Source organism: Elgaria multicarinata, chromosome 2 (genome assembly GCF_023053635.1).
Source record: "Elgaria multicarinata webbii isolate HBS135686 ecotype San Diego chromosome 2, rElgMul1.1.pri, whole genome shotgun sequence".
NCBI lineage: Eukaryota > Metazoa > Chordata > Lepidosauria > Squamata > Anguidae > Elgaria > Elgaria multicarinata.
In genome coordinates this window covers 111,632,657-111,646,815 of record NC_086172.1, presented here as the reverse complement: position 1 = coordinate 111,646,815, position 14,159 = coordinate 111,632,657, and the positions used below count along the sequence as shown (strand labels likewise).

The 14,159-nt window shown below is 39.5% G+C and overlaps 1 protein-coding gene across 8 annotated transcripts in view; it reads left to right on the top strand.

Annotated features, from left to right (window-relative positions):
• The window catches only part of SHANK2 (SH3 and multiple ankyrin repeat domains 2), a 353,842-nt gene that overhangs the window by 159,274 nt on the left and 180,409 nt on the right, over positions 1–14,159 (top strand). For all 8 annotated transcript variants that reach the window (XM_063117397.1, XM_063117400.1, XM_063117399.1 and 5 more), the window contains one exon: positions 292–405. In XM_063117397.1, the coding sequence (XP_062973467.1) occupies positions 292–405 (114 nt within the window). The remainder of the gene's footprint in view (positions 1–291; positions 406–14,159) is intronic.

The window sequence follows — 14,159 nt, the reverse complement described above, 5'->3', positions numbered from 1 at the left end:
TGCTCACAAGCTACTTCTGCACCAATTTAGTCTTTTCTCTATTTTTTCCTGATTATCCACTACTTCTCTGCTAGTCCTTTATCAATCTGACTTTTGTTCAGTCTAAATTTTATACATTCATACAACTGCTTATTGTATCCTGTTATGTGTTTATTCCAACGTAAACAGAGGAAGTCTGGTTCTTTGTTGTAGAGTTACTATTTAAGCTTGTGAGTTACCATTTGGGCTTGTGCATCAAGGAAACATGGAAAAAAAACCAAAACTAACAGTGTCTTCCTATTTTATTCCTAGTTTTGAGTATTGGTGAGGGTGGATTCTGGGAAGGAAGCACTCGAGGACATGTTGGATGGTTTCCTGCGGAATGTGTTGAGGAAGTGCAGTGTAAACCAAATGAAAGCAAACCAGGTAAGATGATGCAATTAAATAATATCGCATATCAAATAAATATGTATACTATTTTCCCACATAAAATTGTAAATTTTCATATTTTATTGATGATATGACTTTGTCGCACTAGAATTAGTAGAGAGCCCTAGAGAAAATAATAATTTTATGGTTTTTTTTAAAAAAAAATATAGTTTTATAGGTATATTTTTTTCTACCAGTATATGACAACAACTTACAGCACAATCTTTTGTGTGTCTACACAGAATTAAGTCCCACTTAGTTCAGTGGGGCTTACTCCCAGGTAAGTGGGTATAGGATTGCAGCCTTAAAAGGCTTGGTTAAATATGTGGGGAAAGTTTGATGTTTCATCTACAAGAGAAATAAAGGATGTGAAGTTTTTCTCTAGAATAATACATATATTTCCTTTGATACATATTTAATACATGCCTTATGCAAAAGTTTTGATACAATGAGTACATCATTGGTAGTGATTCTCAATTATTATTTTTTAAGATATGCTTCCTCCCCTCCAAACTGCAAAAATGACACTTCCTTCATATTTAGCAACTAAGATTGACAAATATGTCTGCATTCATATTTCCCACATATTTCCGGTTAGATGGTATTTGGTTTTGTCACTTTTTCTAGTGTTAAATAAAAGTAGTTCGATGGTGTTTTAAATTTTTTAAGTTTGGAATTGAGAACTGTCATAGTCGATAACATTGACAAAATTGTGAAAAATGGGATATGAATTAGAAGCTCATGATTAAATTCACACACGACAGTTATTTATTTTCTGCATTAGAAGAAACTGCAATGTCGCATAATCTGTTTTCAAGCAATCAGTTGGACTGAACTAAATATACTAAATAATCCTGGGAAATGAATTAAGAAGAATAGCAAAAGGACTAGTGCTTGAATATCATCAACTGGGGCTATTAAAAGGATGTCAGCTGAGAAGGGTCAAAAACATGAATAAATTGAGAAAATTCACACTATGGTTCTCTGCAGTGTATCAAAGCTTCCACACACTTTAGAGATAAATACTCCAAGAGTTCCAAATAATATTGTAATATTCAGCATTTCTTTTGCACATCAATTCATTGTCTTCTAGAAAATTCTGTAAATGGAACTCAAATGCCTTTTTTGTGGAGTGGGGGAACCTCTTTCTAGCTAAATATATATGAGAATGACTATCAAGTTACAAACAAGGACAAGAAGGGTACAGTATGAACAGGTCATCCATGAAGGACTGGTGTTAAATTCCCCTCTAAGAGCTGTGGCTATCAGACTATATAACCCTAATTCTCTATGTTATAATGATGTAACTTTTCCTGTCACTTCTATTGGATGCTTGACTGTGAAATAGTTGCTTATCTGAATGCCCACATGTCATCACAAACTGCTTCCGTGTTTCTCTTCCAAAAATGTAGACAAATATTCTCTCTGTCTCAAAGACACATATATTATATTGTGAAAGCAGGCAACCCAGGAGTAAGGATAGGGGGGAAATTGTTTCACATTTTAATATGTACTGCACTAATACTCACTTCCCAAACTATGTGAACTGGAACACAATTATCCTATGGTTTTCACACTTCTCCCAAGTTTTCTGATTAAAAAAATGCATCAAAATAGCATACAAAAAGGCATATATTTGGGGATAACGCTTGTGTAGAAAAGACCCAAGCGATGCTGTGTCCACATGTTTTTAAAGAAATCAGATAGAGCATAAACTATTTGATAGTGCAAAATTCATGAGCAGGATAAATCTGTCCATACTTACAGCCTTGCAATAAGCACCTGCCAGACTACATTTGTATGGAGCAGAAGTTAGCCACATGCCGGAGCACTCTACATCACAAAACATCTCTTTGTCACTATAAACTGCAGCTTAACCACAGTTATTTTTCCATGTGATCATAATTAATGTCTATGATTAATTTAACAGTGAGTTTTAGGAATACAGTTATCCTGGAGCTACAGTATGCCCTTTATGGTTAAGAGAATCAGTAATATTTTAACAATGACATTTTTTCCACACCTACCATCTGTACTCTTTAAATCTATAGGCAGAAATGTAAGGGCGGTTTCAAAGCTTTCATGTCAAAATCTAAAATACCTTTACAAACTCAGACAACAGGGAAAGCAGGTGAAGATACAGAAAACTCCTATCTTACACTATGGTAGGGTGACCATATGAAAAGGAGGACAGGGCTCCTGTATCTTTAACAGTTGTATTGAAAAGGGAATTTCACCAGTTGTCATTTGTATATATAGAGAACCTGGTGAAATTTCCTCTTCATCATAACAGTTAAAGCAGCAGGAGCTATACTAGAGTGGCCAGATTTAAAAGAGGGCAGGGCACCTGTAGCTTTAACTGTTGTGATGAAGAGGAAATTTCACCAGGTTCTCCATATATACAAATGACACCTGCAGAAATTCTTTTTTCAATTCAACTGTTAAAGATACAAGAACCCTGTCCTCCTTTTCATATGGTCACCCTACACTATGGTGGCCTTGGTGATATTTCATCATGTGAAGTGGATGGGGCTGTACAGCCAAATCATTCTGACTGTGAGTGTGGGTGAGATTAGAGTTGCTACTTAAGTTGTTCTCTGTATTCAAAGGGCAGCTTACATTGATTTTTTTAATCACATCATGCTTATTCAGCATCATTGTAAACCAAACTGTAACTTTCTCAGTCAGGCCAAATCGCCAGGAAATGAGCCAAAATCCAGGGCTCCAAGCTGCTGAAAGCTTGGCAAGCTCCATCCCTCAGGCCGATTCTTCTGACATCCCTACTAGGGCTATCACCTCTTCTCCTTCCTGTCAAAGAGAAGTTATATGTTTAACAGATGCATAAGAAGCTGAAACTCATTGTATGCATCCTTCTCCAAGGCTGCGTCTTTTGACATTCTATCACACAGCTGCTAAGGACCCAAATTTTGTCAACATAAGATGTGGCAGCCTTATTACCATCTTGCAAAGACATGAGTATTTTCTCTACATTTTCAGGATCAGAATCCTATGGTGACTAGGTAAAGAGGCAACTAATTTTTAACAGTACTTTTCATCATAAATGCTATTATCAGGAAGTCTTCATTCATCTACATGCAGCCATTGTTGATTTGTTTTTTAAAAAGTTTCAAACAGGTAAATGTTGTACTTTAAAAACGCACACACTAAAATACCTCTCATCTTGCTTTATCCATCCATGAATGAAGAGATAAGGCAGTTGCACTGAAAACAGTTTTATTACATGGATACAGTTCACTTATGCTACCAAAGGAATGCCAAAAATGGATCATGAGGAAATTTCGCTACTGAAATATGAGGTCACTACTCATGTCCTTAGATGGTTGTCTTTTGGTGTTTAAAAACCCTTTTTAGCTTTTAAAGAATATTTATTTATTTATTTTATTTATTACATTTCTATACCGCCCAATAGCCGGAGCTCTCTATTTTATCTCTATTTTATAGAATGATCTATTTTATCTCTGGAGACTAGAGGTATATTATGATTGGCTGTCCACTCTGAATGATTGTAGGAGAAAACAAACTGAACTGAAGACACAAAAGAAATAATATAATATTATTTTAGGATATATTACCAACATCAATTTGACATCTGATAAAACAGAAGACATATTGTCAAGAATGAGCCATAGTAGTTTTCCCATTAACATTTCCAATCTTATATTGTTGTGTAAAGTGCTTTGGACTTGGTGGCGCTATATAAATAGTAAAGATCCTACGTTCTTGCTAAGAAGCCCTATTGAACCCAGTATTCAGGATGAGGCTTTGTAGGTTGTCCAGGTTACATCCAGTGATTCACTCTGTATCTTTAAATCCACAATTGTATCATAAGATGAGACAGCTGTCGCTTCTTCTACTCGTCTTGCTTCCAGTTCTTTTGTGTGCTTCTCCCTTGGCCAGCTATTTCTGGTTAGGTTGAAAGTATACTTTGTTGTTCATACAAGGAAGAGGTATATTGAAGTTGAACTTCAAAGTCTTTTCTCATAATGAATTAGCAATACATATTTGATCTTTCTTATAATTATGTATCACTGATCTCAATGGAGCTTATTCCTGTAAGTGTACACAAAATTGCAGCCTTGGGCTGTAAAGCTGTGTGTGTGTGTGTGTGTGTGTGTGTGTGTGTGTGTGTGTGTGTGTGTGTATATATATATGGGAATAAGCTCCATTGAATTTGGCAGGATTTACTTTAGAGTAAACATACATACGATTGAACTGGTAGTTAAACATTTAACTTAATATTTCTTATTGTTTTTGTGTGTGGATGCAATCTGTACAACTAAAAGTTAGGTTTAAAAGCCAAAATGAGCAAAACTTTCACCCTCCACTCCAGTCCTACGTGCACAAATCTTCCCATCTCAAACAGTGTATGGTCCTTTTTATTAGAAAATCGCAACCAAACGACAAACATTTGGGGCTCTAGTTTGACTCAAAACAAAATGTTATGATGAATTCCACCTCCTAATATATAACATGAATACTCCTTTTCAGGGTTCCAGCTAGCCATTCCTTCCTCTAAAGTACCATTCTATTCTCTTCCCATCCATTTTTCATTTTTCTTTAATTAACCCATAATTTGCCAGGCTGCATGCTTTGCATTTGCTGCAGCTGCTGCTTTGAATATGTGACTTCTGATTGGCCCAATTGTAGGTTGCTTTGTGATGTGTGAACCCGGACACTATGGATTGTTTCTGGGTTAAACAACCCAAAGTTAACAAACAATTAGTTTAACCCATGAATAACCCATAATGGTTTTCATATCATGAAGCAACCTATGATTTTGGATTAATCAATTAACCCATGATTTGCTACAATTATGTGTGAAAGGGCCTTTTTTGTGTAACACACTCACCGTTTGTCCTTCAGTAGAAGAGCTGACTCTTCACATCAGTCCCAACCTGCTCAGGTGACCAAATGCTTCCTTGTGAAGTGGCACAACTCATTTTCATGGTAGGAGGTAGGGGAAAAACAGAGAGTAGCAACATTCTGCCAAGGAACTTTAGACCTTGGAGCATGGAAGCCAGCTCCAATAGCCCTGCACCACTTTTTGGAACTGAGGAAAAAGCCATGACCTAGAGTCCTGAAAAGGCAGTTGTGTCAACTTGATGAAAGTATCTTGAGAAGACAAAGACTGCTTCCAGCTGAGGCTTTGCACTGCCTCATTCATGGATTTTTACGGGTGGTCCAGAGATTGTTGACTTCTGTTTGCAACCTTTCCATCTTCCCCCTCCCACACTGTTTTGGTCTTTTTACTTACCAGAGAAAATCTGTTAAGGACAGAAAAGCTGCACAGTGTCTAGGAGCCATCCGTCTGGAAGCACCCTTAGGATCTAGTATTGCAGCTTCCCTAATTAAGATGTTATGGATAAATTTTAACCAATGATTAAAGTTTTGCTGTGGACCAGATGACAAACCAGACATATGCGCCTTCATTAGAATGATTTCCAGTCCATTGCATTAAGGCAGAATTAATTAAGCCTTCAAGATGTTGGGGATTTCATTTTCTGCATAATGGAAACAGTGTTGTAGAACAGCTGAGTGCCAGTAATAATAGCACATCGAGCAGTTTCCCCTCTGGATTCGTTAGCATGCCAAGATAAAATTTACAAGTGTGTAATAACCACCCCAGTGCAGCAGTAAGAAATATACCTGTATTCACACACACGGACTAACAACTGTTGGATGGGGACAATGTAGATCAGGAAAATATATAGGGGATAAAGGGATAAAGCACTCCCTTCCCAAATAGGTTGCTGAGCAAATTGAGAACCCTCTGTGGTGACACATTAGTGGTGTGTGTGTTTTTAAAGTTGGGAGATCCAACTGTGAATGTCCTGCATATTATTTAGTTGGCCTTTGTATATTAATCAAGCAGAATTAAGAAAAAGCAATCTATTTAAATAGTTTGTAATACTTTAGTGCATTTCACCATTAGTGACTTTCCTGGTGATCTGAATTAAGCAAACATGGCTTCCAGGTATGGCCCCGTTTATAAAAGAGGACCTATCAGAGAGATAGCATTTTCAGATTGCTGCCTGTGTGATTTCTCTTCTTTTCCCTTACTGGGCCTGTTCAGATGTCACTTCAGGCTCTGTGGTTGGCGACACTGTGATTCGCTGGGGTTAGTGCTAACCACAAGCTATGCTATTGTACACAACACTTTAAGTATAAAGTGTTGGTTATCACCTTTAAAGCCCTGCATGGTTTGGGTCCAGGCTACCTGCGGGATCATCTTCTCCCATACAATTCGCCCCGCACACTCAGGTCCTCTGGGAAGAATCAACTTCAGTCAGTCAAAGTTAGGCTGACGGGTGTTACCCAGAGGACCTTCTCTTCTGCTGCTCCCAGACTGTGGAATGACTCATCAACTTGACAGTCTATTAGCATTTAAGAATTAAGAAGCATTTAAGACTGATCTCTTCCAGCAGGCCTATCCAGTGGAATTTTAGGATGTTTTTGAACTGTTTTTAGATGTTTTAACAATGTATATTATGTTCTTAATTCAATTTTATGCGTTTTGTATCTACTGTTGTTCCCCGCCTCGATCAAAATGGAGAGGTGGGTAAGAAATAAATATTGTTGTTGTTGTTATTATTCCATGGTTAGAACTGCTAACCCTGTTGCAGATGGTCCAACTGTGGTTAGTGAGTGAGTGAGTTAGAAAAATGCATTGCACATCATTATTATTATTATTATTATTATTATTATTATTATTATTATTATTATTATTTCTTACCTGCCTCTCCCTCTGGATCGAGGTGGGGAACAACATTGAATATAAAAATATAAAATACATAAAACTGATTAAAAACATAAAACCAATACATTATTAAAATTCTAATATATTTTAAGACATTTTAAAATTCTACTGGGTAGGCCTGCCAGAAGAGATCCGTCTTTATAACTTTTTTAAATTCACAAAGACTATTAAGCTGGCGGATCACTCCTGGCAGGCTATTCCACAGTCTGCGAGTGGCAGAAGAGAAGGGCCTCTGGGTAATGGTTGTCAGCCTAGTTTTGGCTAACTGAAGTAAATTCTTCCCAGAGGACCTGAGTGTGCGGGGCAGATTGTACAGGAGAAGGCGATCCCACAGGTAACCTGGACCCAAACCATGTAGGGTTTTAAAGGTAATAACCAACTCTTTATACTTTGCTCGGAAACTAATTGGCAGCCAGTGAAGTGATTTTAAAGTTGGTGTAATATGGTCACACCCTCAGTGTACCGGTGACCAACCTGACTGCCATATTTTGAACTCGTTGAAGTTTCCGGACTAGGCACAAGGTACCCCTACGTACAGCACATTGCAGAAGTCGAGCCTTGAAGTTACCAGCATGTGCACTACCATCTTTAGGTCTTCCAACTCTAGGAAGGGACACCTTAAACCCTACTGCTTAACCAAAAGCTTTAATCAGCAGAGTTGAAGGTGTCTTCTGAAAAGACCTACTCTCTCTAGAAGCAGAGGGAAGGTAAGCGAACAGCTATTCAGTCTGAGAACAAGTTAACAGTTAGCTCGCAATCTAGAGATTCCCCTTACTTTTACATCTGCTACTGAATTGGAAGATGAGGTAGCAGTGCTACTTGTGTCCATTTTTCTCAAGTTTTGTCACCTATCCTCTCTTCGCCTGCAGCACTGCACGCTTGAAGTCTTCTTCATTGCAGTAGGTTGGGAGGATGTGTAGATAGCAGGACTAGACAGCTGGCAAAATGGAAGTTGCCCCTTCTCCTAATTGAGCAGCAGATTTGATGATGAATGTAGTAATCTCTGGATTGTGATCTTGTAATGAAAGGCAAGTGGTTCCCATCCTATCTTGTCCTCTTTACAATCTTCTGGATTTAAGGTATTTAGGGGTGCCACTTGTTGTCCCAATTCTTTAATTCGTATTCCAGTTGTCCAGAAGAACATTGTTTAACAGTTAATTCTATAAGGTTGGCTGTATAGTCTTTTGCAGAAAAAACAGATCCTATGGCTTCTTAAAAATTAATACATTTATTATGGCACAAGATTTCATGGGTAATAATCTGTTTGGTCAGATGTGTAGCTGTAGTTACAATATATTTTGTTCTATCACTTCAGTTTTGTAGATGAGCACTAGATGGCATTGTTTATATACAAAGTAGAAGCAAATCAATATAATGTAGCAATGTATGAGAAATTGGTTTTTGATCAGGATTTACCCGGTTCACACCTTCTGGACTGAATATGGACTCTAATGCAATCTGAGGTTGGTCCATACATTTTGACTTACAATGCAATTCATGGACCAAAAAAGAAAAAAATGCACTTGACAGCATGTGTACATTTAAAAATGCACATGAAAAAATCATACTTTTGAAAAATGCACACAAATATGCTTTATTCAATAGGAGAAGAATGCATATATTTCAAAGGTGTGTACAATAGATGTGTACATTTGTGGGGAAATACATGGATTTTCATGTGAAAAGAAAAAAACAGTGCTCGCAGTCTGATACAGGCTTGAGTCAGAATGAACTTCAAGATAGAATTTGGAAAACTTCCGTGAGCTTATGCTTTGCTGATTCGTACATCCCTAGTAATACAATGCTTTTTCAGAGTATTCTTAGCTTTTGCCATATGCACATAAAAAGCAGTGAGAGCTCATCTAAAGTGTTTTAGAGTGTTAGTTATTCTTTTGAAGTAAAGGTTCGCAACTTGGGGTAAGGAGAGACAATGGTATAACTACTGATGCTGCAAATAGGTAAATAAGGAGCTATGAAAAGTATTTATTTATTCAATTTATATCCCATCTACATACAATTTTGCAATCTCTGGGAAAATAATGCAAAGTTATTCTTAAGGTATTTTTGTTTTAAGGATGGGGGTTGTAGGAACATATGAAACCAGTGGCCTTGCTTTCAGTGAGGCAATAAAACTAGTCTGTAGCAGGGGCTCACATGATGGAATGTCCCCTTGCAAAACAAAATTTACACCGAAGACTAATATATAAGATAGAAGGCAAGGCTAGTAACTTTCTCATTGGGATGTAGTTTTCCGCATGGAGGGATTTCTTTCTACAAAGGAGCATTCAGTCATGTGAGTCCCCACCTGCAGACTGAAATGATACAGCCCAGGCTCAGTGAGAGCTATGCCAATGTTCTTGCAGCACATGCATTGAATTCTAAAAGATTTCTAGGTTCTATTGAAAAAGATGTTTTTGACTTTTGAATTCTTGCAATGGTCTAGTACCTGCATATGTCCAATATAAACATTCTGCTTGCTGGGAATTGCATGCCTCTGGAGACCTGACAGTGGAAAGGTCAAGATCTGATGTGAGATGGATCTTTCTTGTTAATGGTCCCTTGGAGGCCTGCTATGATAAGTTTGCAAGACACTTTGAGAATAAAATTGCTCACCTTGATGCAAAAAGGTCACAGTGGTTCCTGGAGGGCACAAGGTCCCCATTTGCAGTGGAGAGTGTTAATAGATCTTTCATGAAAGAGCTCTGCTGGACAACTATTTGAGGACACAATGGAGGCTGCCTACACCCCCACAAATGGGCACAATTATGTGCTGTAGAGTATGCTAGGTCATCTTCACTTCGGTACTTGCACCATTTGCACTCTAGCCAACATTCAGCTTGTTTCATTGACCTACCAGGGAGTAGAAAGGGCTCCACAGCACCAGAGGGCACTCAGATGCAACCAAGTCGATGGCCCTCACTGGTTCCACAGTGTTACTAGCTCCTCAGCTGGATTTTAAAGCTTTTAAAACTTGATGTTGTGCAGACTTCTACTGTTACTTTCTACTGTTAGTTTTTCCCTACCCTGTGCCTGCTTACCCTTCCCTGTACCTGTTGGCATTCTCTTCCCCTCCTTATTGTTTTACTATGATTTTATTAGATTGTAAGCCTATGCGGCAGAGTCTTGCTATTTACTGTTTTACTCTGTACAGCACCATGTACATTGATGGTGCTATATAAATAAATAATAATAATAATAATAATAATAATAATAATAATAATAATAATAATACCAGCTTTATCCATTGGAAAATCCCCAAGAGCATTCAGAAATCCATTGGATTTCATCAGTCTCCTGGGGTGGATCATCTGAATGTGTCCACCACCCCTGTAGGAGGGAAGTAATACTAACAGCAAATTGTCTAGCCATGAGAAAGGGGTTACTTGGAAACCACCACCACCCATTTTCAGATCCCTCATCTCACAGCTTGGAATAAATACAGAATCAATGGTATTTCCTCCTTCATCTGCAGGGCTAATGACAAACTGAGACAGCCGCATGGTTGCCTTGGAGGCCATGAAGTTCTGACCTAAAGCTCCAGAGATAGCCTCAGCATGGAAATTAAAATCACCCAGAACCATTGTTCTGGGTTCTTCCAATACAATACTTGGTATGTGTCAGGCTTTGCTGGCTGACTAATGCTGCTTTCCCAGGAATAGCCGTAAATTTCCTGCTGATAAGCGGCAATAAACCCATCAAGGCCAGGAGAGACGGGAGGGAGGGATGAGGTAAAGTAGGGCTTGGGAATTTATTGGGTCTTCGAAGCTGATTCACTAAGGCAAAGAAGGGTCATTGTCCAGTCCAGGGTCCAAAATCCAAAGAAGACACGGTGCCCAGATGGGGCAAGGTTCAAGGTCTAGGAGCAGGTAAAAGAGCGCCAGCGGGTTGATCTGACGTTGCACTCAGTGCCGGCCTGTGGGATTCCAGCAGCTTTATCTCCAGCATCCTGGAGCAGCTGCTGTTAATTAGTCCCCAGTTTCCTGGCAGGCTTTCCCCCTTAAATGGGCCAACACTCTTCTCCATTGCTCTTTTACATTAAGCCTCCTTCGCTCTGCTGGGGTCAATGGGGCTTGGTCCCCTGAATCCGACAGAGGGGCTGTGGCAGGGCATTGGTCATTATCTGGCAGTGAGGGCTCCTGGGCTATTTCTGCGCTAGAACCCTCACCCGGATCTGCCACCTCTCCTTCCTCTTCATCCTCAGATGAATCTGAGGGAGGCATGACACTGTGATTACTGAAGTATAATTTGCTCTGTTTTCAAACAGATTTTCACCCAACCTTTACGCTGCTTCTTTAACTGCATAATTCTATAAGGGTTAGTGAATCCTGCTAATAAATAAGTATTGTTATTAGACTGTAATTTGTACTACATCTTTTCCACAAAGCAAGTAATATTTCTGTAAGGCAAAGAGCAATGGGTGGAGCTGGTGGGTCAACAGACTTTGGGAGTGGGGAAGAGTGGAGTGGAGCTTTAAGCACCTGATAATCTTGTGTGAATCTCCACTTCCTCCAATCAAGTTCTTTTCCATTTTTCCCCAGCTATATGTGATATTTTTCTATTTTAAATTAAGTTTATTTCCTAGTTGTTCCCAGGTCAAGTTATGAAGGACAAACTATACTAGATGTTAGTCGCACTACTTGGGCCTTAGCTAGACCAACCGGTCTAGCGGGACGGAGGGGTGAAGATCTCGCAATATTTTTATCACGAGATCTCCCCTCTGTTCACATGTTGTGCGTGACAACCTCAGAGGGAGAGGCGTTGCACCCGCCATTTTGTGTTTTTTCTTAAAGAAGAAGGTTTTTTTAAAAAAAATATTTTCCCCGCTCCCCCCACCCCACCTCCAATAGGCGGGTCCTGGCTCCTCGCGAGGAACCGCGACAAACCACAATGCCCGGTCACACATTCCTTGGTCTCAGGATCAGCCCAGGACCATTGAAAAAACAGGCTCAAAGGGTAGGGCAAGATCCCGGGGCAAGGGAGGGATCATCCCTCCCTGATCCTGGGATGCCCTGTGCATCGCCCCGTCTAGCTATGGCCTATGATGAGCATCATTGCAGAAGTATATTATTAAATGTGCTCGTTTTACACCCCTGTTCATTTGCTTCAGTTTAGTTTGCAGAAGCGAACTATGAGAATTAAGATTTCTCCTTGCTATATTGAGAATGTTCATGTTTCTTTCATAAGAGTGTCTGAACCAAATAAATGGAATTGGTTTTTTGTTTGTTTTGCAGCATTTCATTTCATCACACAAAAGATTAATGTTCCCAGGTGTTTAAATATCAAACTCAGCTTTGGACGAGCTGTGTCTTATTTTTGCTTGGCTCTTTAGTAGTAGAAGAGTCTCGCTGTGGGGAAATAGAGCAAAGCTAAACAGAGCAATATGTCCTAATTTCAAAGTATCCTTCTATTTGTAAGTGAGAGTGAACTAAGTTGGAGACAAATTGCTTCATCTAGTTTCCCTGCCATGACACACACAAAATGTTTTGGGAACAGGGATTCAGGTTACCGACTTTGAGAAGGCCAGCTTGTGGATAATTACTGGTTGTACAAACTGTTTTCTTTCTGCTTTGATTAGACAACAGAGAAGAGACCTTTTAAAAATCAGTCACTGCAATGACAAACCCAGTCATTAAAACCCAGTGAATGCTGTCATGGGAAAATACATCTAAGAGCAATTCCTTCTAGGACCTGGGTCCTAGAAGGGTCAACCAGCCCATCAGCTACATACCTATTAATATCAGAAGGCAATTGTCTATGTCTGTCTAAAAAGATCACAGAGAGTTCTGGAGTCAACTGGATCCGTACATTTCCAAGAACAGCCCCCAACTATTCTGAAGGTGTTAAACTTCAGTAACAATAACGTATGCCTTTAGTAGGCAGGTAATGATTGTTCATTGGCAAGAGAAGTGGAACTGTATGTGAAGACACAACATTTTTAGTACAGTGGGGCTGTTACGAAAGCTCATGTGTAGTTTGTCCCTTGAAATTCTCCCAGGTCAAGTTATGAGGGGCAAACTATGCTTGATGTTAGTCTCATGTTTGTTTAAATGTGCTTAACTTGGCTGCTTTTATTTGCAAAAACGGGGGAGGGGGAAAAGCAGTCATGGGATCCTGATCTGGAATGTACTCCTGAATCAGATTGGGGTCTGTGCTGTTTTCTGCTGAAAATTTCTGCCACTTAACTGTTTTTTGCCCCCAAACATACTGTTTACTGTTGCAAGTTACAGAGCTGATTGTATTCTAAAACCTTCTGGAAGATGGAATCATTAATCTTCTGCATAGATGACCTGTTGGTAGGCTGATGTGAACTGCAGGTTGACATGGAGAATAGATACAGGTGCATCTCATTTGTTGTTGCTGGAACAGTATGACCTTTAGAAGGTCATTGTGGCAAAATACATCTGCAATGCATTGACCAAGTATTACCTCTGAAATTATTCATTAATGGTCTTGGTTTGGGGCATTGTTATTAAGGGCACAATCCTACAGCTTGCACCCTCATTGCTTGGAAGCCCCTGAGCCTGGAGAATTCCAAGATTCCTATGCCCTGCTAGGCTAAAGCCAGCAGGGCAAAAGGAGCTGCAGAGGCAATCTACACCTGCAGCCCTTTGGGGAGTGGGGAGGGACGATCATGGAGCTTTACACTTCCGGGATCGTCCCTCAGGGACCACATGCCAGCGAGTTGTCCTGGAAGAATAAAATGGCCAGTATCATACTGCCCTTATACAAATGTATGGTGTGACCACACTTAAGAGTACTGTGTACAGTTCTGGTCACCACACCTAAAACAGGATATTATAGAGCTGGAAAAAGTGCAGAAAAGGGCAACTAAAATGATTAAGGGGCTGGAGCATCTCTCCTATGAGAGAAGGTTACATCAACTGGGATGGTTTAGCTTGGAAAAAAGGAGGCTAAGGGGGAGACATGATAGAGGTGTACGAAATTATGCATGGCATAGAGAATGTGGATAGGG